This window comes from Papio anubis, chromosome 12, assembly GCF_008728515.1.
Source record: "Papio anubis isolate 15944 chromosome 12, Panubis1.0, whole genome shotgun sequence".
In the NCBI taxonomy this organism is placed as follows: Eukaryota; Metazoa; Chordata; class Mammalia; order Primates; family Cercopithecidae; genus Papio; species Papio anubis.
The window spans coordinates 60079154-60101223 of record NC_044987.1 but is presented as its reverse complement, the minus strand read 5'-3'; the positions used below and the strand labels follow the sequence as shown (position 1 = coordinate 60101223).

At 41.5% G+C, this 22070-nt stretch overlaps 1 protein-coding gene across 3 annotated transcripts in view; it reads right to left on the bottom strand.

The window, feature by feature from the left end:
* The window catches only part of P4HA3 (prolyl 4-hydroxylase subunit alpha 3), a 44149-nt gene that overhangs the window by 7007 nt on the left and 15072 nt on the right, over window positions 1-22070 (bottom strand). For 2 of the 3 annotated variants that reach the window (XM_003910404.5, XM_031653133.1), the window contains exons 5-12: window positions 20225-20276; window positions 17351-17514; window positions 16933-17109; window positions 11534-11598; window positions 9121-9280; window positions 5980-6042; window positions 2126-2194; window positions 617-713 (exon numbers count right to left, since the gene is read on the bottom strand). In XM_003910404.5, the coding sequence (XP_003910453.3) occupies window positions 617-713; window positions 2126-2194; window positions 5980-6042; window positions 9121-9280; window positions 11534-11598; window positions 16933-17109; window positions 17351-17514; window positions 20225-20276 (847 nt within the window). The remainder of the gene's footprint in view (window positions 1-616; window positions 714-2125; window positions 2195-5979; window positions 6043-9120; window positions 9281-11533; window positions 11599-16932; window positions 17110-17350; window positions 17515-20224; window positions 20277-22070) is intronic. The other variant, XM_031653134.1, reaches the window with a different exon arrangement.

The window sequence follows — 22070 nt, the reverse complement described above, 5'->3', positions numbered from 1 at the left end:
GAAAAATGTGACAGGTCCTGTCTCCTGTAAACTCATTTTCAAATGTTTGGGAACTAAGGTCACTCACCCTTCATTTTAGAAGCCCATGTTCCCCGTGAAGCCATTCCAGAGTACTGAGAGAAAAACGGATGGCATCTCCTGGCAGCCTCCACCTCAGCTCATGAGCCCCCTTCCACTTCTTTTTCTGTATTCAGAGCTAAGTGCTCCTGGACGTATATGTGACATAAACACGTCCATCTGCTTACTGATCTCTTCTTTGTTTTCCCACCTCCTCATGGAGAACACTAAATGCGAGAGGCAATGGCTTGACACATCTTTCCCTGGGGTAGAGTGTGGATGGGACAACATATTCTTCTCTGGAGGTCCTCAGGAATCAAAGCCTATCTGGTCAGGTGAATAAACCTTTACTGACAGTTACTCTGTAACAGGAACCCCTGCCTGTTATGGGCTCCCAATCTATTGGGGGCACCTCATTCATAATCCGATCTTCTCAATATAATGTGGCACTGTAATGAAGCGTTTAGAATGGGATGGCTGTGCTAGGTCCCACTCATCCCCTGTTTAACTCTACTCTGCACCCCGTACCCCCTTCTCATGCTAGAAAGGCAGGACTTACCCCACTTATCTCCCACCAGGACAGGACAGCCCGCATGAAGTGTGTCACTGTCCCCTTCACCACTCCTATGCAGGTTCCACCAAAACAGTGCTGCATTCTGAAACAAGAGGGCCCAGCCCCAGGGAGGGTCAGCCTAGAACCTCAGTCCTCGGGAAGCACATACTAAGGACAAATGCAGGCATGTCATTGAAGAAGCCTTTCCATGCAGTCTGGGGGCAATGCATGCATAAAATGGCACAAAATGGCATAAGTTGCCATTTACTCATTCATGCATGGGTCACTGACAGAGTCCACTGCACCCCAGGTCCTGGGGCTGCAGAGACAAATCACGTCCAGTTCTGCTCTCCAGGAGCTCACAAGAAACAGACATAAAACAGACCTGAACAAGACAGCATGGTGAGTTCTGGGAGAAAGGTGAGCATGTTTGTCATTGGGTCACTGAGGAGAAACACCCAACAAAACCACAAGGTGGAACAAAATATTCCTTACACAGCCAAGCACATCACCAACTCAGAAGCTTTTCCTCCCGTAGGCACTTATGACTAACACCTTCAGGGAGCAGGCAGTATCATAGTCCCCATTTTCCTAGCAAAGAACTGGAGGCCCAGGGCTTTAAATAATGCAGCAAAAGAAGGAGCAAAGTGAGGACGCAAGCCCAGGTGTTCTGACGCTAAATCCTGTATCTTTTTCCCCCACACACTGCTTCTTTGCCCTATCTACTTCCTGTAGTCAAATTACTTTAACCTTGGCCCTCAAAGTAGACAAAACCCCAGGTCATGAAGAGCTTTCCAGGATGCATTGGCAGTCTCTATGTTCCCAAGCCTACAAGAGGCACCAAGTTCCTGAGCATTCAGAGATACCTGGCATTAATTTATCAAATGCTTAGAATGCGTCAGGCACTGTACTACCTGCTTTATAGGAATGATCTCATTTAGTTATCTACATTTCATTCCTAAATTAGGTAAGGGCTGCCAGGGAGTTGGACTGATCTGAAATTTGGAGGAAATGCTCATTCATGAAGCAAACCTCTTACACTCGGTTCTCCTCAGTGCCTATCCTTTCCAAATTCCTATTGCACCATCAGAATGCCTGCTGACATCTCTGTAAACTCCTGGATCAAAGGGCTATGAATTTCCCTCTGCACCCACTGTGTCTCTAGCTCTTAATGTGGACTGAACTAATAATGGAAGGAACTAGGTGCTGTAGAGGATCCAAAGTAAATAAAACAGAGCTCTTATCTTGAGGAGCTGTACTGTGACAGGGAAGACAGATGTGTAATCATCTACTCGCGAGGTAAGTGTAAATAAAATAACAAATAGAGGCACAAGTGACAAGTATGTTTGTGATAGTAAAGAAGACTATTGGATGATCTGTGATTCTGAGAACTGGGGAAGATCTCTTTTTGGCCCTCCTCCCAGGAATGGGCTTGCAAGCACAGAGAGCGTGAAGGTTAGGGGGTGAGCGCTGCACTCCCTCAACTCCATCTTCTGGGACCAGGGCCCCACTCACCTTAACCACAGGCACGCTGAGGTTGGCATAGATGAAGGCTGTGGCTCCTCCAGCTTCCACCGAGCTCAGCTACAAGACCAGAGGAAGAAGCCAGAGTTAAAACAGCCACCTACTTCCCTACCCTGTCATATGACGTCATTTCTGCATAGATTCCTTCCCACAGTCTTCTATTCAACTCTGAGAGAAATACTTGAAAGACAGTGATCCAACTTAGGAGGAATTTCAGGAGCCTACTCAATGGCATTGGTGTTGCCTACAGGGACACAAGAGGACAATGTTTTGGTATTCCTTCTTTCTTTTCCCTTCCAGTTAACATCCTTATTGAGGGCTACAATAAGTAGATTCAAACTTTTTTGACTGAGACCCTTAGGAAAAAATACATTTTAAATAATGACCCAAGACACGCACACACACATACAAACACACACACAAACACACACACACACACACACACAGAGCCTGAAATATAATTGTCATAAAACATTCTTACTGAGATAACTTCTGATCTTCTCTATTTTGTTTTATTCTATTCTAGCGTAGTTCTCTGAAATGCTCATCAGAACCACTAAACTAATCTCACAACCTATAACGGATCATGACTTGTGGCTTGAAAACCAGTTTAGACTATGATTCTTCTTGGAAGCTGAGCATCATAGGAACTACTCATTACACCTTTGGCGTATTCTCCAGATCACTCTGCTCCTCTCCAGGAAACCCAAGCTAAGGAGTTTCATCACTGGTCTGTTCTAGGATTATGGATATGTTTTCTTAATGTGAAGCTTTTTTTCTGGTTGTCACAGAAATATATAATAATTATAAACTTTTTTAAAACAGGAAAATATTTTTAAATAACAATACTTATCATTGTACCATCCAGAAAAAAGTTACAGTTGACTTAGTGATAGTTGACATTTATTGGGCACTGACTATATGCTAGACGTTACACTATGTCCTTACAAATATATTATCTCATTTATTCCTCAAAACAATTCTAGGAGTTACAATTGTTATTATTTTTAACTCTTCTCATTTTACAGATGAAGAAACCAAGTCTCAGAGAGCTTAGGTACCTTATAAAAGGTCACATGACTCTTCCGAGACAGAGCCAGGATTTGAGCTGAGCCAGTGCCGTGTGACTACAAAGCCCCCGCTCATAACCGTCATGCTACACCTTTGGAAATTTAGGTCATATTCAAACATTTACTATTATAAACAACACTGCACTGAACAACTTAATGAAAACAAATCACTTTGCATTTTGGATTGTTTTCATAGGAAAGAGTCTTAGCACTAGTATTATGGGGTCAAAAGGATATGCGTAAGTTTTATACTTCTTACACATTTTGCTAAATTATTTTTGCAGCAGTTGCATCACACAAAAGTGCCAGTTTTACCTCACGCTGCCTAGCACTATCTACCGGAAGGTTCATGCTCTTTAATCTTATGGCAGTCAGATCCCAGCACATTTACTTGTGTTACAGAGCAAGAGGTATAGGAGGTAGGATGCTGGCCCTTGGTAGATGCAAGTGAACTGACGTGGTGATTTGGAACCTGGAAATGGCAGTGGTGACTATCAGCATTCCTTGGCTCCCCCTGTAGCACACTGGGAAAGCCGACAAGAACAACAATTGGTTCCTTGTGTTTAAGTAACTAACAAATTAGATTATTCTATTCCAGCCTTTGCCAGTAAGGGGCAACCTGGACTTTCTTGCATTCTTTTACCTGTGGTTGTACAATATGGTGGAAAGGAATGACATAGCCAACACACTAAAAAGAAAATCAGATTTTGCATGCAATGAAGCTCATGAGCACAGCATGGGCCATGAGAACAGTGGGGAAGGGAGAGAAATCTTCCCTCTGTATACCTTCTACTGTTTTGTATTGGGGCTGAATTTTTTTTTTTTTTTTTAATAGAGACAGGGTATCACTCTGTTACCCAGGCTGGACTCAAACTGCTGGGCTCAAGCGATTTTCTTGCCTCAGCCTGCCAAGTAGCTGGGACTACAGGTGCACACACTGCACCCAGCTTGGGACTGATCTTATGTCCAATCTGAGCAGAAAATCACCAACTGGATCTCAACTCAATCCTCTGTACTTCTTAAAGATTATTTCCTCCCTAGAATATCAGTCTTAGGTTTCCCACAGACCTTAACATTTGTCTTGAGAAATGTTTGTCTTGAAATTGTCTCAAGAAATCCCAACCTGCAGATAAAAGACAGGCATAATCTAGCACTTCCCAGGTCCCACGATACTGATTCCCCTTTATGAGACCCTTTCCTTTAATTGTTCTGTAGGATACAATGACAGAAACATACAGTATGGAACTTTCCAGAGTGACATCCCTTCTTACATTATCTCATCAGATCCTCACAACAACACTATGAGGAAGCACAGGGCAAAAAGTGAGCTCAAATAATAGATGTAATCTGTGCTGAGGTCACATAGTAAGTGGCAGAATCAGGATTAGGTCAACTGACTCCAAACAAAAAGTGCATTACATTCCACTGTGTCTCAAATACTTAAAACCCAAATGCACATTCATGCACATGCATGTGAAAGTGTGTGAGAGTGCGTGCACAAACACAAACACACACACATGCATTTGCCATTTAAAATTACTGGGCTTTTATACCCATGCTACCTTTGCTATAGTAACTGGGGCCCTGTAACCAGGGAACAAGCCATAGGAGATACTGAGGGGATAAAGAACAGAGATATATTGTGCCCTAGATGCCTTATTTATTTGGCAGTAGTTCATTCTTTCACTGTCTGTGACCTCCCATGACAGTTGGAGTGCTAAACCAGAGATGCAACCAGCTGCAGCTCCAATGATCAGAATGAGGCCAGACACCATTGTAAGTGGAAGCCTTTCAGTTCCATAGGAAGTACAGAACTGAGCCACATAGAGAAACACATTGACATTGCTGGCATTAAAGACTACACAGAATGCTGGCCTCCAACTGCCCTTTCTTGGCTGTCCTGTGGAGACCAGAAACAGTTCTAATAGAAGAGGAAAAGCTGGGGTGCAGGATGTCTGTTATTCTAATGAGCCTGAAACAAGGACTTCATCCTTGGTTGTTATATAGAGCCCCTTCAGTGAACAGTAAGATATCTCTTCTAATAAGTGATTAATTCTAATAATCTCTTCCAGTGACAGGTGATTGAAATTATGGCTTGCCACAGAGAAGGAAGTAAACCCACATGATCTGAAGGAAAGGGGATAGGTGAGATGATACAGACTGGGGCCGAATCCTGATCAGGCCAGGAATTAGGAGAGAAGTACAATTTATTGTTTTATTTTGAAAGGGATGTCATGAAGATTTTACTGAAGATTTTATAGAGAGATAAGGAAGATAATTTTCACTAAATATCAGAGGCAGCACTCGCTGAATTTCTCTCAGTGTCTCTATTCTTCCCTCTTGTAAATCTGCTGCCTCATTCCTCATCCCTGTCTCTCCCCACAGCTCCACAACCTCATCTATGGGTTGTTTTTCAACACTGATTAGTCCATGAGACCTCAAGGACACAGACTCTCAGATCCTCCTCCTGTGTTGTTCAAGTTTCTCTATCTCTTTGCCTTCAGTGGAGCTCTACTTCCCATCCTAATCCACTGCCCATACCAAGGTCATATTTAGATTTACACACTGTCAGCTCTTTAAGGGTAGAAACCTTGTCTTGTATTTCTTTACATCTCCTACAGTGCCTATCAAAAATGCTGTCTGAAATTTGCAAAATTCTGGGAGATTTTTGCGCTGAGTACCAGATAAAATCAATATATGAAATTGCTTTGAAAACAATAAAATAAAGTAGAGCTATAGTCAGTCATGAAGTAAGAAGCCCAGAGCAAGACTCACATAGATCATAAATGTTGCAACTCGGTTTCCAGACTTCATTCTGTAGAGGGGGCTGCTTGGTGACTGAGAAAAAAACAGAACATATCATTATTTTACGCACATGGCACCAGTGGGACAGGCAGGATCCCATTATTAATACAAATAGAAGTAAAATGGGGGCGTCAAAGATGGGATATAGTTCTGAGCTACACCTACTGGAGTATGTGCCCGTCTTTGCTGGCAGGTACTCAATACAATTTTCTTTTTTTTACTAATTTATTAGATACTTGTATAAAAAAATTGTATACTAACCAAAGAGAACTACTTGTCAGTAATGAAAGTACTATATAAGGGGTTAATTGCACCTCTGAGTTTTCTGTGAAATGTAGCAATTAATATATAAAATATTACAGATAATTATTCTGTAGGAATACCAAATCAGAAGGCCAGAGTTCCAATTACTTGCTGAAGAGACATACTCTTTTCTTTTTGTCATGGAACAGTTTGAGATATGATTTACATTCCATAAAATTCACCCCTTGTAAGCCTACTGTTCAATAAGTTTTAGTAAATTTTAACAGTCATCCAATCATTCCCACAATTGAGGTTTAGAACACAGAACACTTCCATCTGCTGAAAAGTTCCTTCATGCCAATTAGCAGTCAATCCCTGCTCCCACCTCCAACCTCAGGCAACCCACTTATCTGCTTTCTCTCTATAGCATTCCATTGTGCAGATATATCAAAATTTGTTTATCCATTCACCTATTGACAGACATCTGGGCTGTTTCCAATTCTTGGTTATTACAAATAAAGCTACTATAAACTTTTGTGTACAAGTGTTTGTAGAGACATATTTTCTTTTTCTTTTGGGTAAAATACATAGGTGTGAAATGGCTGGATCATAAGTAGGTGAACCTTTAACATTTTAAGAAACTGTCAAACTTTTTTCCAAAGTCTCTGTATAATTTTGCATTCCCACTAGCAGTGTATGAGAGCTTCAGTTCCTCCACATCCTCACCAACACTTGGCATTATCTTATTTTATTGTAGCCATCGTAAGAGAGTGCAGTGCTATCTCATTGTGGTTTTAATTTGCATTTCCCTAATGATGTCGAGCATCTTTCCATATGCTTCTCAGCCATTCATTTATCCTCTTTGGAGAGGTGCCTACTCAAATAACTTTTTGTCCATTAAAAAAATTGAATTATCTTATTACTGAGTTATAAAGGTTCTATAGATATTTTGGATACAAGTTCTTTACCAAATATATGATTTGCAAATATTTTCTCCTAGTTGGTGACTTATCTTTTCCTTTTCTAATGATGTTTTTTGAAAAGCGAAGAATTTTAATTTGATAAGGTCCAATTTATCAGTTTTTTTCTTCTTTTATGGATTATACTTTGGTGTCCTATCTGAGAAATCTTTGCCTAACCTGTGGTCACAAAAATTTTCTCTTATGTTTTCTTCTAGAAGTTTTATAGTTTTACATTTACATCTATGATCCATTTTGTGTTAATTTTCATATATGGTGTGAGATAAGGATGTATAGTCATTATTATTTTGCAGATAGATATTAAATTGTTCCAATACCATCTATTGAAAAGATTATATCTTCTTCACTGAATTTCCTTGGCACCTTTGTCAAAATCAATTGATCATAAATGTGTTGGTTTGTTTCTGGACTCTGTTCTGTTCCATTGACCTATGTGTCTCTCCTTACACTGGTACCACACTGCCTTGATTCTTGTAGCTCTATACTAAGTTTTGAGATCAAGTAGTGTGTGTCCTCCAATGTGTTCTTCTTTTTCAAAATTGTTTTGGCTGCTCTAGGTTTTTTGCATTTCCATATACATTTTAGGATCAGCTTATTAATTTCTATAAAAATAACCCTCCTGGAATTTTCATAAAGCTGGGGTTCAATTTATAGATCAATGTTGGGGAGGTGATTTTAATCCTCAAAAATCACTACTGGGTATCTACCCAAAGGAAAAGAAAGTATTATATTAAAGAAAAAACACCTGCCCCCAGATACTTACTGCAGCATTATTCACAACAGCAAAGTAATGGAACCAACCTAAATGTCCATCAGTGGTTGATTTAATAAAGAAAGTATGGTATATATACAACATGGAATACTCTCCAGCCATAAAAAGAATGAAATCATTTCCTCTGCAGCAACATGGATGGAGCTGGAGGCCATTATCCTAAGTGAACTAACTCAAAAGCAGAAGATAAGATATTGCATGTTCTCACTTATAAGTGGGAGCTAAACAATGGGTACACATGGACATGAAGATGCAGGTAACAGACACTGGAAACTCCAAAATGGGGGAGGGTGAAAGGGGAGTGAGAGTTGAAAAATTACGTATCAGGTACAACATTCAATACTTGGGTGATGGGTACACTGGAATTGTAGTCCCCACCATTACACATGTAATACCCATATAACAAGCACGGCTGGGTGCAGTGGCTCACTCCTGTAATGTCAGCACTTTGGGAGACTGAGGTGGGAGGATTGCTTGAGCCCAGGAGTTCAAGACCAGCCTGGGCAACATAGCAGGACCTTGTCTCTACAAAAAAAAAAATTTTAATTAGCCAGGTGTAGTCCTAGAGCTACTTGGGAGGCTGAGATGGGAGGATCGCTTAGCCCAGGAGTTCAAGGCTGCAGTGAGCTATGATGGTGCCACTACATTGCAGCCTTGGCAACAGAGCAAGACCCTGCCTATAAAGAAAAAAAAAAATACATAAATAAATACGTAAACAAAAAACAAGCATATATACCACATGAATCTAAAATTAAAAAAATATATATATTTGCTATTATCAGCAAAGATGGCCAGTTGAGATCATGAGGATAGAAGAGTTACTGGAGGAAGGACAATCCTCACCAGGAAGTCCCTGAGTGAAGAAGTCAGATGATTCCATGACAAGCCACATTCTTCCCTCACCAGCAAATTTTAGAAGAGAGATGGTGGCAGACAAGAAAATGAGTCAGCAACAATATGCTTGAAACTAATGCTTTCAGATGTTTCTAGAACAAGAACCTTTGTTCTAAGGTTTCACTTAGTATTCCCTGAGAGCCTACAAGAGCTCTGCCTCAGAGAAATAAATAATGCCCTGGCTTCCTACCCCAGAGGATTGGTCACTGACTCCACCATTACCGTAGCGTGGTCAAAGTGAGGCTCATAGTGCCCTCCGATGCCATAGTTCACCACCTGCAGATACTCTGCATACGGAGGCCGGACATCAAGGCCTGTGAGGGCAGCAATGCGGTGGTTAAGGGTCACCAGCATTGGGTCAACGGTGTCCTTCAGCCAGGCACTAAAACACACCACAGATTGAAGCATCAATGATCTGATGCCTGAAATGACTAAATGATGTCTCTGAATGAGTGAATAAACAAATAAATTATGTTAATTGCCAGAAGGAAGGATGGAAGGAAGGAAGGAAGAGAGGGAGGGAAGACAGACATAACTGCCTAATTACCTACTCATTCCTCATGGTATGTCTGCCCAGTTCACTTTGTTCTCTACCTCAACAATCTCATGGCATTGAGATACAAAGAGGAATAAGACAAAACCCCTGCCTTCAAAGCTACTATGGTGTAGAGACATCTGAACAGAGGGACCCGGATACAGTGGGAAAAGCTTGAGATTTAGAGAAATGTGACGAGTCCCCAATCCTCTGTGATCCTAAGTGAAGTATTTAACCACTAACCTCTCTAAGGGTCAGTGTGCTGTCTATAAAATTGGGATGATAATAATGTCTACTTCACAGACTTAAAAAGATTGTGAGAGGCAATGCTTATGAAGACACTTTGTGAGCTATATGTTAGTGTTACTTTTAAACACAGGAAAATCTCTGCTCTACTGCAAGACAAGCCAGGATAGGGCAAAGACCAAACAGCAGAGTTCAGTCTCTTTTCCTGAATGTCTTGTTGAGGTTCTGACAAAGTGGCAATTTTGGAATCAGAATTTATGTCCCTGGAAAATGAGGAAGTGCTCCCTAAAGCCAGTGGGCCTCCTGGGGAGACCATAAAGCTCTGAGGGAAGAGCCTTGGCATGATATGGAAGACCATTTCTTTGCTCTTTGCTTTTGATGAACTAATGTGTTCATTATTTTAAATAGAGTGCAAGCAGAGTGCTATGCCACATGCTCTTAGGTTTACAGAGATCCCCAAGACAGGGTTATTGCCTTCTAAGAGCTCATGGATTATGGGAGAAAGGATAAACACAAATATAACTAAGAACAAAGTAAGGTACAGAGAAAAATTGAGAAACAGACTTTAAAGTGCTGGGGAGCACAGAGGAAGAAGAAGTTCATTCCAGTGGGGCACTCAGGTAAGATGGTGACATTTAGGCCAAATTTTGAAGGGTACATAAAATTTCAATAGATGGAAAAGATGTAGGAGTATTCCAGCCTGAAGAAACAGCATAAGCACTGACATGGAGGTGTGGCAATCAATTATGCATAAGGAGATAGGAAGAAGTAACGGGAGATACAGCTGGAGAAGCAGCCTCAGGGCATGACACAGAAAGCTGAAAACACTGTGATATGGAATCTGGACTTGACTTTATGGATAATGGGTAGTCAGTGAAGGTGTGTGAGCAGGAAAATGATTTGGTAATTAGAAGTTCCCTGGTGACCTTTGGGAGACCAGCTCCAGTGAAGTTGTGAGGACAGAATCAAAAGTCAAAGAGCTGAAGAGTGATGCAAGCAGAGAAAGAAAGTAGTTTCTTGTTCTGAAAAGGGAAGAAAATACGACCTGCTCCCCTGGAAGCAACTAACCCAAGGCTGAATTTTCTCTCTGACACTACAATATCAGAAAGGTTAGAAAAAGCAATGAAGCTGAGGTCATAGGGACCTTCCATAGCTTAGAGAATAACTACTAGTATGAAAGGCCCTTAATGTACCAGACCAAGTAAGTTAAGCCAAATGATTCTGAATCACAGCTTTGATCACTCACCTCCCTTCCCAGACAGCACAAACGAATCCCCATTCTGAGGTCTGGCCTCTTGCCAAGGATGCTGACATCACTGTCTCACATGTCTTTGGTGGATGCAAGTAAAGGGCTGCAGTGGGGGGTGGGCAGGGCTGGAGGGTTGGGATAAAGCTGGGCTCTCACAGCTGAATCTGCTCCTCTACAGAAGCCATCAGGGCCACAGAGTCTATTTGTCCTTCTGGTCTCATTGTTGGCAAGTCATGCTTTGAATATGAGTCAGGAGGTGGGAACAGAATCTTGTAAAGTTAAAATTACAAATGTAGACAGGACTGTATCTTCTGGAAAAGCAATCCTGTTTAGAAGAACAACTACAGACTTATTTTTTGGTTTAGGCCAGAGGAGCTCTTCCAAGTCTCTCTCGAATGGCCTTCTAGTTAAATCCTCAGATGATCTAACAATCTGGGAAAGGGGAGTGGAAACTTCTCCCTCTTAAAAAGAATGTATCGCTATAAACGTGAACTAGGGGTTCTCCACCTCTGGCGGTCCCTGAACAGCTGTTGCTGACTGGCAGTCAGGTATGCTACGGGCCTGAGGGTGGGCAGCAGGTATGACCAAGGAAGGGCCCTTCTTACCTTTTGCTGATGCGGTACTCCACTTGTAACTGCTTCTCCCCTGATGCCACCACTGATCTCTGTAGCTGGTGGGAAGGATGTAAGACAAAGTCCAAGTGGTTATGATGCAAAAGGAAAGGCTTGTCATTCGACAGATATGCTCCTCCCTTAAGCATAAACATAACAGACGCCAGTTCCTCCCTAATTAGAGGACATTTTGCATGTGGGACTAATTTAGGGACAGCTATCAATCCTGAAAATAAAAGACCATAAGGGACTAAAAATCGTAGAGTTGAAAATAACCTTTAACAGTGTGTCTAGTCGACAGTAAGCACCTGATAAAAGTTTGCTAAGTTGAATTGAACTGTTATTTGAATCCCTTTTGTATCTGCAAGACTGTGAGTTAGGTAAAAACAGGGGCTATTTCTCATTCGTCTTTGTTTCCCGGGGTCAGGCACAGGGCCTGGCCTATGGTAAGCACTTCGTAAGTGTTTGTCGAATTAAACGAACACCTCCAGCAACAGGAAACTCTCTACACTCAGAGGTACCTTGCTCCTTTTGAATATTCTAACGAAAGCCTTTCCTTACAGAGAATCAGAATCTGGTTTTGCTACAACTACTTTTTTAAAAAAATTGATATATAATAGTTATAGATGTTGAGGGTACTTGTGAGATTTTCATAGCTGCAACTGCCTTGATTATGAAAAGACAACAACAGTTTTGATAACACTAGTTTAATTAAATGCCTCTCTTTTGTTCTGAATGTCTAGGTACAGCATTTAAATTATTATTATTATTATCTTTAGAGACAGGGTCTTGCTATGTTGTCCAGGCTGGAGTACAGTAGTACAATCATAGCTCACTACAGCCTCCAACTCCTAGACTCAAGCAATCCTCCCACCTCAGCCTCCCAAATAGCTGGGACCATAAGCACATGCCACCAAACCTGGCTAATTTTTTTTAAAAATGTTTTTTGTAGATATGGAGTCTTGTTTTGTTGCCCAGGCTGGTCTTGAACTTCTGGTCTCAAGGGATCCTCCTGCCTCAGCCTCCCAAAGTGCTGGGATTATAGGAATGAGCCACCAAAGCAGGCCTAAATTATTTTTAAATAAAGTGTCTCCTAATTGCAAAATCCAGGGACAGAAAGAGAAATATTATTTATTTATATGAGGGTAAATGCCTCTGTCATCAGAATGTTAGCTCATGAGGGCAAGGACTTGGCCTTTTTTCAGTGCTGTATCCCCACGGTCCATTCAATGCCTGGCGGTAGAGTAGGTGCTTAGTACTGGTTAAATAAACAAATGAATGAATGAAACAGGGCACTGTGCTTAAAGGTACTCACAGGGCTCAGACCCAGCTCTGGTGCTTCACAGGCAGGCAGAGCCTGGGGCAATGAGCTACACAGACAGAAGCTCTTTCCCTTCTCTGAAGCTTCCATAATGTCATTGTCCCTCCTGCTAAACCAGGTAGACAGTCTTGGAAAAGCCTCTTCCTTTCCTTGGGCCTGTTTCCCCATCTATAAAATGCAGCACAGGAACAACATGTGCTTGCGAATTCCTCTCATCATGTGGCTCTACAATCTTATGAAGCAGGAAATCAGAAGGGGATTGATGTTGCCTCTATCCATTGTCCCTGGTGTGCTGTCCTGAGCCATTTGTAGAGGAGAGACTCACAGAAGAGAGATGCTCCCTTCTGTTCTTTTAGGGCCAAATCAATGGTTAAAAAAAAAAAAAAAAAGAAAAAGAAAAAAAAAAACCCTGAGGATTCCCTTCTCCACTCCAAATTAAGGAGCCACCTTATACTTAATTCCTGTAACAATCATTAATTGTCCACGTACCAGTCACTCATTTTTTGGAGCAAATATTTATTGGTTGTTCTCTGTGCTAAGCACTGTGCTAGGCCCTGGAAAAACAATATGTTAACCCAGACAATGTCCCTGCCCCTAAGACATCTAATGAGGCCATAATAGGCAAGTATAGAATGCCATGGAAATACAGAGAGGGGCACATAGCCCCTTCTTATGAGGGACAGGAAGTCTTTCCAGGATGTCCACGAGACACACTGGAATCATACAGGTGAAAAGTCAAGGGCAGCTCATTCCAGGCAGACAGAAGAGCGTGCAGCTGGAGCATCAAGTGCTGGGGGAGATGTGGTGGAAGGGGTTGGCAGCAGCCAGGCCATGGAGACTTGTAAGCACTCAAGGGCAAAAGTGACCCATTAAAGAGTTTCAGCAAGGGCTTGAGTGGTCAGACCTGAGCTTTTAAAGATTACTCTGGCAGCAATGGGAAGAACATGGGCAAGGCATTTGCAGAAAGATGATGCCTGCTAGTTTACAATCTGACTGGGGAAACAGGATGCTGACCCAGGAAACTGTCGGTGATGTCAGACAACACATAAACGGCAGAATAGATTTAAAAATTAAGTACCAAACAACCGGTGAGAAAAAGCTTAGAGTTCAGAGGAGGAATAGGTAATTGTATGTGGCTCTAAAAGGTGCTCTAAAAAATGAACCAAAGGCGGTCAGACTGGTCAGGGCTAGCGGCCCAATGAAGGTGCAGGGCTTCAACTGAGTCTTCAAAGATGGGCAGGATGTGCCAGAAGTAGAGAGAGAAGTAATGAGTGGGTGTGCTTTGGGAAAGGGACAGTGACTAGGAAGCAGAGATATTCAACACAAGCCACTGAGGCGTCTGTCTTCGGTTCCCATGGGGGAGCCACTACCATGTCAGTCCAGGGCTGATTCCTGGGACAGCCACAGACCAGACAGGTATCAGCAGCCCCAGACAGACTCTTCTAGGGGAAGGAAGTGTGCCAAGATCTGTGCATGCCAAATGGACGACACAGCCATGAACATTTAAATCCACGTCTCTGGGTGGGTCACTTCTCCCATTACCATGGTAACAGGGCTGTTCTAAGCAAACAGTAGCTGTTGGCCAAAAGCTACTACTGCTGGCTCACTGCAAAGCTGAACCTGTTTGCTCTAATTCACCAGTGGGGCTTAATTATCTCAAAAAACTTCTGTGCAAAGATTCTAGACTGTCCTGGAGGGGATTTTAGATGAAATGATGATTGCTCCTCTTCTTCCTCCAATCCATGTCTGCTGTGACAATCTTCCTTAAAAATCAGACATGATCGTGCAATTCTCCCATTAAAACTGTCCAACAGCTCTCCTGCTGCCTACAGGATAAAATCCAAACTCCCTTCCATGGCATTTATAGCATCTGCTAATGGTGTCTCACATCTAGCCTCATCTCCTATTACCTCTCGTCCCCATCCCTTGCACACTTCAGCCACCAAGTTTCTGTCCAGTCTCTGAACATACCACATGTCACATACTGTTGCCCTTGCACATACTGTTTTGTCTTTCTGGAATACCCTTTGCCACCTTCTTTCTCTGATAGATGTCACCTCCACAGTGAAGCCTTCCCTGATTCTTCCTCCCTTACCCATCTGTTCTTCACCCAATTGCCTTTTCTTTACAGGAAGCCTCCCTTTTTTATCTGCATAGTACAACTCCCTGCACACACCTCTATGATAGCATGTATCATAGCTTAGTGTAAATATTTGTTTTTTACCATTATGCACTAAGTTCCCAAGAGGAAAGAACCAATACTTCATCTCACTGTAAAAGCCCAGCACTCAGGCCAGTGTCTGGCACACGGTGGGCTCTATTGTCTTGATGAATGACTAACGGCTGCCTGGATGAACTGCACATGTTAAGGGCACAATGTCTGGCTTGACACAAATAATTCTGAGACAATATCTTTAAAGAGGCAACATGCTTATAGAGGTGCATTATTTTTTAATATTTAGCATGCTTCCAAATGGAAGATTAAATGTCCTCTTCCCATTGACATCCAGCTCGGCTTGGTGACTTGCAGTGCTTTACCTGTCGAAGAATTAGAACCTCGCTGTTGACTGCAGTAGTGGCCACATGTTTTGCTATGACCAATGAAACATGGGTGGAAGTAACATCTGGCACTTCCACGCAGAAGCTTTATGAGCCAGCTCATGTTTGCCATTTGTCTATTTCCTTTTCCATGAGACTGGCAATGTCCCATATAGAGGCTGCTCTGTCAGGCTGGGTCTTTGAGTGAAGACAGCGTGGGATGGCTTTAATCAAAATTTAATTTAATCATGATTATAATTTAATAATAATTATAATTACATTATAACTAAATTATAACTAAATTTTTCCTTAAAACAGCCCTGTTGCCATGGAAACAGGAGAAGTGACCTACCCAGAGATGTCTATTTAATCGTTCACGGCCATGTCGTCCATTTGGCATGCACAGACCTTGGCACACTTCCTTCCCCTAGAAGCGTCTTTCTGGGGCTGCTGATGCCTGTCTGGTCTGTGGTTCTCCCAGGAATCAGCCCTGGGCTCACGTGGTAGTGGCTCCCCCATGGGAACTGAAGACAGACGCCTCAGTGGCTTGTGTTGAATATCTCTGCTTCCTAGTCACTGTCCCTTTCCCAAAGCACATTCACTCATCACTTCTCTCTCTCTCGCCACATCCTGCCCATCTTTGAAGACTCAGTTGAAGCCCTGCACCTTTGCTGGGCCCGCTAGCCCTGACCACTCTGGCCTCCTTTGGTTGTTTTTAAAACATTATAATCATGATTATAATTGAAGTACAAAGTTTAATTTATAATTATATGTTATAATTCATAAATGAGGCACAGAGATTAACAATAATAAAATAGAATAATAATAATAATATACTGTATTAAAGTTATGGGAAAATGACCTCTCTCTCTTAAAATATCTTATTGTACTACACTGAGAATAACTGAAACCACAGAAAGTAAAATTGCAAATAAGGGGGACTACTGTACCTCTAAGTTCTAGCTGTGGCTCTAGCTATATGTGTGACCTTAACAAGTCCCTTCCCCTCTCTGGGCCTCAGTTTCCTTTTTAACAAATACTGAAGTTCAGCTTTCTACTCTAACTCTGTAAATAGGTGCTAGGATTTTACTCCTTGCCACTGTCATTTCACCCTTTTCCCCACCTCTACCGATTATATGGAATGGTTGACACTTTTGAAGTGTTCTTTTTTATTTGCGTTTTCTTAGGTTAAACTTACATACAATGATATGCACAGGTCTCAAGTGGACCATTTGGTGAGTTTTGACAAATGCATACAGCCACATGTACCATGTCCCTAACAAGATATCGAGAGCACATTTTCAATACCCTAGAGAATCCTCTTGCACATCATCCAGTTAATCCTTTCCCTCCAGAGGCAAGCACTATTGTGATTTTTTTCCACCATGGATTAGTTTTATGGAATGGTTGGCATTCTGAACTCCTTCGCTCTTTGAGGTGTCTAGTTGTTCAGGTTGCCTATTCTGAAGACTCCTGAACTCCAGGCATGTGAAGACACAAAGAGAAATTCTTGGCGGGTTCTCAGGACACTCACCCATGGTTCTGCAAATTCTCTAATTTTCTGAGCCTCTGAGTCACTGACAAAGTCATGGTAGAGAGCAATGTAGGGCTCCAGGTGGATGACCTCCTTCCGGATGGGCTGGAGCAGCAGGTAGGCATTGGAATTGGTCTCATAGGAACAGTAGAGGCTAGGGATCTGGTAGAGAGTGGGCTGGAAAGAAAGAATAGGATAAGCACAAGAGAAGAAGGGTCTAGGAGCAAAATTCAACTTAGGGGAACTATGGCATAAAAAATTGGAATGCAAAAGATACAGAATGTGGTCACTCTGATGCTGCCCAAGTGAGCTTTATTGTTTTTAATGCATCAGCTCTATCCCCTCATGTTATCCCAATTCTAGTTTCTCACACTCTAGCCAGGCCTCTCCCCCTTTCTCTTTCCCTGAGGAATCCTACCTGGGAACCCAGGGTCTGACATAGCCCCTCGTAGGTGTCTCTGGTCTGCAGGTGGGGTATATTGGGCCTCTGGATGACAGCCTCAGCTACCACCTGGTTGGGGCTCTCTGCCAAGAGCCTTTCATATTTCAAGACATTCCTGGCCATCCTCTTATTATCTGGGCCTGGAAGAAATCAGAGCAGGGAATATAAAATAGGGATTAACAAACACTGGCAGCAGGGAGTGCCACCAAGGTTTCCTCCAGCTTCACTGCTGCACAAGATGGGCAACTGGATCTCCTGAATAACTCCTCATGTCAACACACAGGAGGACACAAGGCCCTCACTCCCAGAAGAGTACCTGGTATTTTTTTTTTAAGTACCTGTTTTTTTTTTTTTTAAAGTACCCAAAGCCCTTTGCACCTTTGAAGATGCAAAGGTGCAAAGGGCTTTAGGAAGCAAAGTAGAACTTAAAACTCTTAGGCCAAGGGATCATGAGGATGGCTGCTCTGGGACAGGGTGATGGTATATATGGGGAAGATGAAGCTTCATTCATTCATTCATTGATTCTTTCACCCATCCATTCAGTAAATCTTGAATGAACATCTACTATGTACCAGATACTGTGCTACAGGCTGACCTCCAAGAATTTAGAGTCTAATGAAGAAAAAGGACATTAAAATATCACTTACAACAAAATATGATAAGTGCAATGAAAGAGAAGTCCAGAAAGCCAAAGCGTATTGCAAAAGGACCCAACCTATTCTTCCCCAGAGAATTGGAAGCTAATTCATTCCTGGCTCCACTAGATCTTTCAAATCTCCTAACTGGCCTAGACCCAGAGCAAAGAAGTATGGGGCAGAGGGACTCTAGACTTTGGCTCTAGACTGGATTCCCACAGGGCCCTTGGGAAACCCAATAAATCTTGTGTCTTGTTCATGCCCACCTGTCTGTACCCACTTTGGCTGCAAGATGCCCCATGCATTGGCAGAGCTACCCGTGGCCTGCTGGTCTCTTTGCATGACTCTCAATGCATCTCAGAAGGAGATGCTGAATTGTTCTAAGGCTCCCAAAGCATCTTTCTCTGAGGAACCCAGTGTGCTTCTAACCACAAGCATCACCCTGGCAAAAGAGGAAAGGAAGGAGCAGAAATTACCATTCTGTTTTAATAAGAGAAGAAATGAAGTTTTGGAGAATGGAAATTATTAGCCCAAACCCCAGTGAAAATATTGCAAAGCCAGAAATAAAACTGGGAATCTCAATTTGCCATGTTCTATTATCCACCTATAAAAGCACACAATTTGGGTGGATAGCAAAAAATTTAATAGATCAAGTGCAAAGAAATAAAGAAGGTTTGGATTATAATTTTGTTTGTACCACTAATTACTCAAGTGTTTGTAGATATACAGCTACTTCCTTATCCTATTGTTTGCTAAATTATCAGAAGGGAGTAATGTTACTAAATTGATTCATTAAAAAGTTATGTATACATGCAATTGTAAAGTCCTATATGAAATACTTTATAAATATTAAAACAAAATAGTGATTTTTGTATCTCATTTAAGTATCTAAATACTAAACACTCATGCCTGTAATCCCAGCATTTTGGGAGGCCAAGGCAGGTGGATCACTTGAGGCCAGGAGTTCGAGACCAGTCTGGCCAACATGGCAGAACCCCCTCTCTGCTAAAAATATAAAAATTAGCTGGGCATGGTGGCACATGGCTGTAATCCCAGCTACTTGGGAGGCTGAGCCACACAAATCACTTGAACCTGGGAGGCAGAGACTGCAGTGAGCCAAGATCGCGCCATCGCACTCCAGCCTGGGTGACAGAATGAGACTCTGTCTCAAAAAACAAAACCAAAAGACAACAAAGAAAAAAAACCACACCCCCAAAAGCAAAAGTAAAACAAAACAAATGAATACTGTATTAAAGAAAAACCTAGGAAGCCATTTACCACTAAAATGTTAAGCAAATATACACATATAACTTTGAAGCAAACATTTCCAAGCAGATAGCTGAGTTAGGAAGCATCTCCCTCCTGTTTAACTCAATTTGTTGTTAGCAAGCGACTCCCTGAAGGGGGGATGATGCTGAATTATGTGACCCACTGGCTGGGCAGGATGCATGCATCACAGAAGGAGACCTGATGTAAAGGGAAAAACTGGTATCTCTCTGTGAGCAGCCAAACTGAGCAATCCTGCTGAGTCACTTTCCTTCTTACGTACATAGTGCACACTGATTTCATTCATTCTTGGGTCTGCTTCCAAAATCTGGGACTTTAAAATGTCTCTGAAGAAACTAGCTCCCACTCCTGGGCTTTTTCCCATTGAAGCAACACTAATATATCATTGATTGGGTGGAGGAAGGAAGGGACAGGTTGATATCTTCTCAGCATTTTCCAACTAACTTAAAAATTTCCCCCGATGCATTGAACAGTATGTAAGATTTCACTAAAATTTGAAATGTGACCTGGATTATGAAATCAAGATAATAAAGATAGGGCCAGGCACAATGGTTCATACCTGTAATCCCAGAACTTTGGGAGGCCGAGGTGGGGGGACCACTTGAAGTTAGGAGTTTGAGACCAGCCTCGCCAACATGGTGAAACCCCGTCTCTACTAAAAATATGAAAATTAGCCAGGTGTGGTGGTGGGCGCCTACAATCCCAGCTACTTGGGAGGCTGAGGCAGGAGAATCGCTTGAACCCAGGAGGCAGTGAGCTGAGATCACGCCACTGCACTCCAGCCTGGGTGACAGAGTGAGAAAAAAAAAAAAAAAAGATAATAAAGACAGATAGCTGTATTTCTCTTGCAGGAATTAAAAGCCAGGAGCAGAAGGGAGTTCCCCATAAGTCAGACCTGTGGCTGGCTTATCTTTTATCCATTACGTACTGTAGAGAAGAAACTCCCGAGAGAGGCTGAGGGCACATGAAACATTTCCTGCCTGTTTCAAAAAAAAAGGAAAATAAAGCATTAACTTCACTGAGGACATCTCCTCTGAACAAATCATTAAATGGATTTTTAAAAAAACTATAAAATATTCTTACCATAAGTAGATAACAAGGCTCACTGAAAGGAACAGCAGACCAGAAATGCAGAGGATCTATGGCCTCGCTGCAAATGAGGTCTCACCAGTCTCCTCATTTACTAATGACTTATGACCACCCTTACCAGGCAAGGTAGGAAAATAAATGAAAATAAACCTTCTTAAAGTGCCCTCAAATCTTAAAGCATGCAAAATCACGTAATTGCAGTGTGTTGTTATTTGTTATATTATATTTAATAATACAACCAAAGTTAAATATATTTAACCTAATATGGAACTATAAAAATCCTAGTAAAAATATAATTTGTTATCCAGATTCAGTTCTTCCCAGAGTCCACAAAGTTAGTGGAGGGAGGCAAAGAAAGAACTAAAACGGAAACATTGCCCAGTGCACAGGAATTAACTCTCCCTGCAGCCATTCAACCTTGGGCTCAACATAGTCAAAAGGAAATAGGGCTTTCCAGCCAAATCTGGGGAACAGAATCCTGAATGGGTATGCAGCAGTCCTCTTCTGGGTGCTGCCAAACGATGATTAACTGGTAGAAATGTATTTCATTCCAATCACTTTACTTTAGCCTATTAACAATTCCCTTTTAATGATAAAAACAATAAGCAGCACACTATGAAACATACGAGAAATGGAAAAAAATGACTATACCAAAATCCAGGGACTGAAGCACTTTGGATAATATCTAGTTTTTACATAGTTATAAGCATATTTGTATACATTTCACATCCTGATTGTTTCACTCTACACTGTTATCAGGAGTATTTTGATATCATCACGTAGTCTTCACAGACAGCATTTTTAACGGCTGCATTTTATTCCGTCCAGAAGATACACCACAGAGAACATAACCTTTCCACTACTGTTGGACAAATATATTGTTTCTAATTATTTGATGTAATGAATTACTCTGTTCTACATTTAACAAGGAATACTTGAGTAATCTATGAATATCTTATAATGTCAAATATTAAGTGAAGGTCACAGCTTTTCAAACTCTTCGTAAGATGAAAAGAACCAAATACAATTTCACATATCTTTAAAACTTGAAAGCCTTGTAATAAAGTAAAATTATATTTTACAAAGAACAAAGATTTACTTTTGGTGTCTCAGTTAAGTTTCTTTGGAAATAGGTACACTAAGTAACATTAAATGAAAACAGAACATAAACATGTATGTATCATGTAATAAGAACTGACATTTATCCAGCAAGTAGCATGTGCCATGCATGCATTCTGTTAAAGGCTTTGCCTGTATTAGCTCACTCAATCCTCACAGCAACCCATTTGAGGTGAGCATCATTATTCCTCTCTTACAAATAAGAAAATTGAGGCCCAGGGAAGCTAAATAAGTTGCCCATGTTTTCATAGCATTTGAACCCAGGTCTGTCTGATTCCAGAGCCCACATCTTAACCACTGTACTCTACCATCTCTCATTATTAGCAGTTACTAAAATTTTTTTTACTAACATATATGAAATAAAATACATTATGAAATAAAATATATTAAATTTTATATGATAATGAAAGGTCCATGGGGACATTTACTTCCAGTTTACTAGGGAGTGAGAAGGAACATAAACCATCTATAAGATAATGCCTTATGTGTTCTGTTATTGGGGAATAAAAACATGCTATAAGAGCACCAAGGAGGAAAGCCTGGGGAGTGAGGAGAACTCAGGAAGA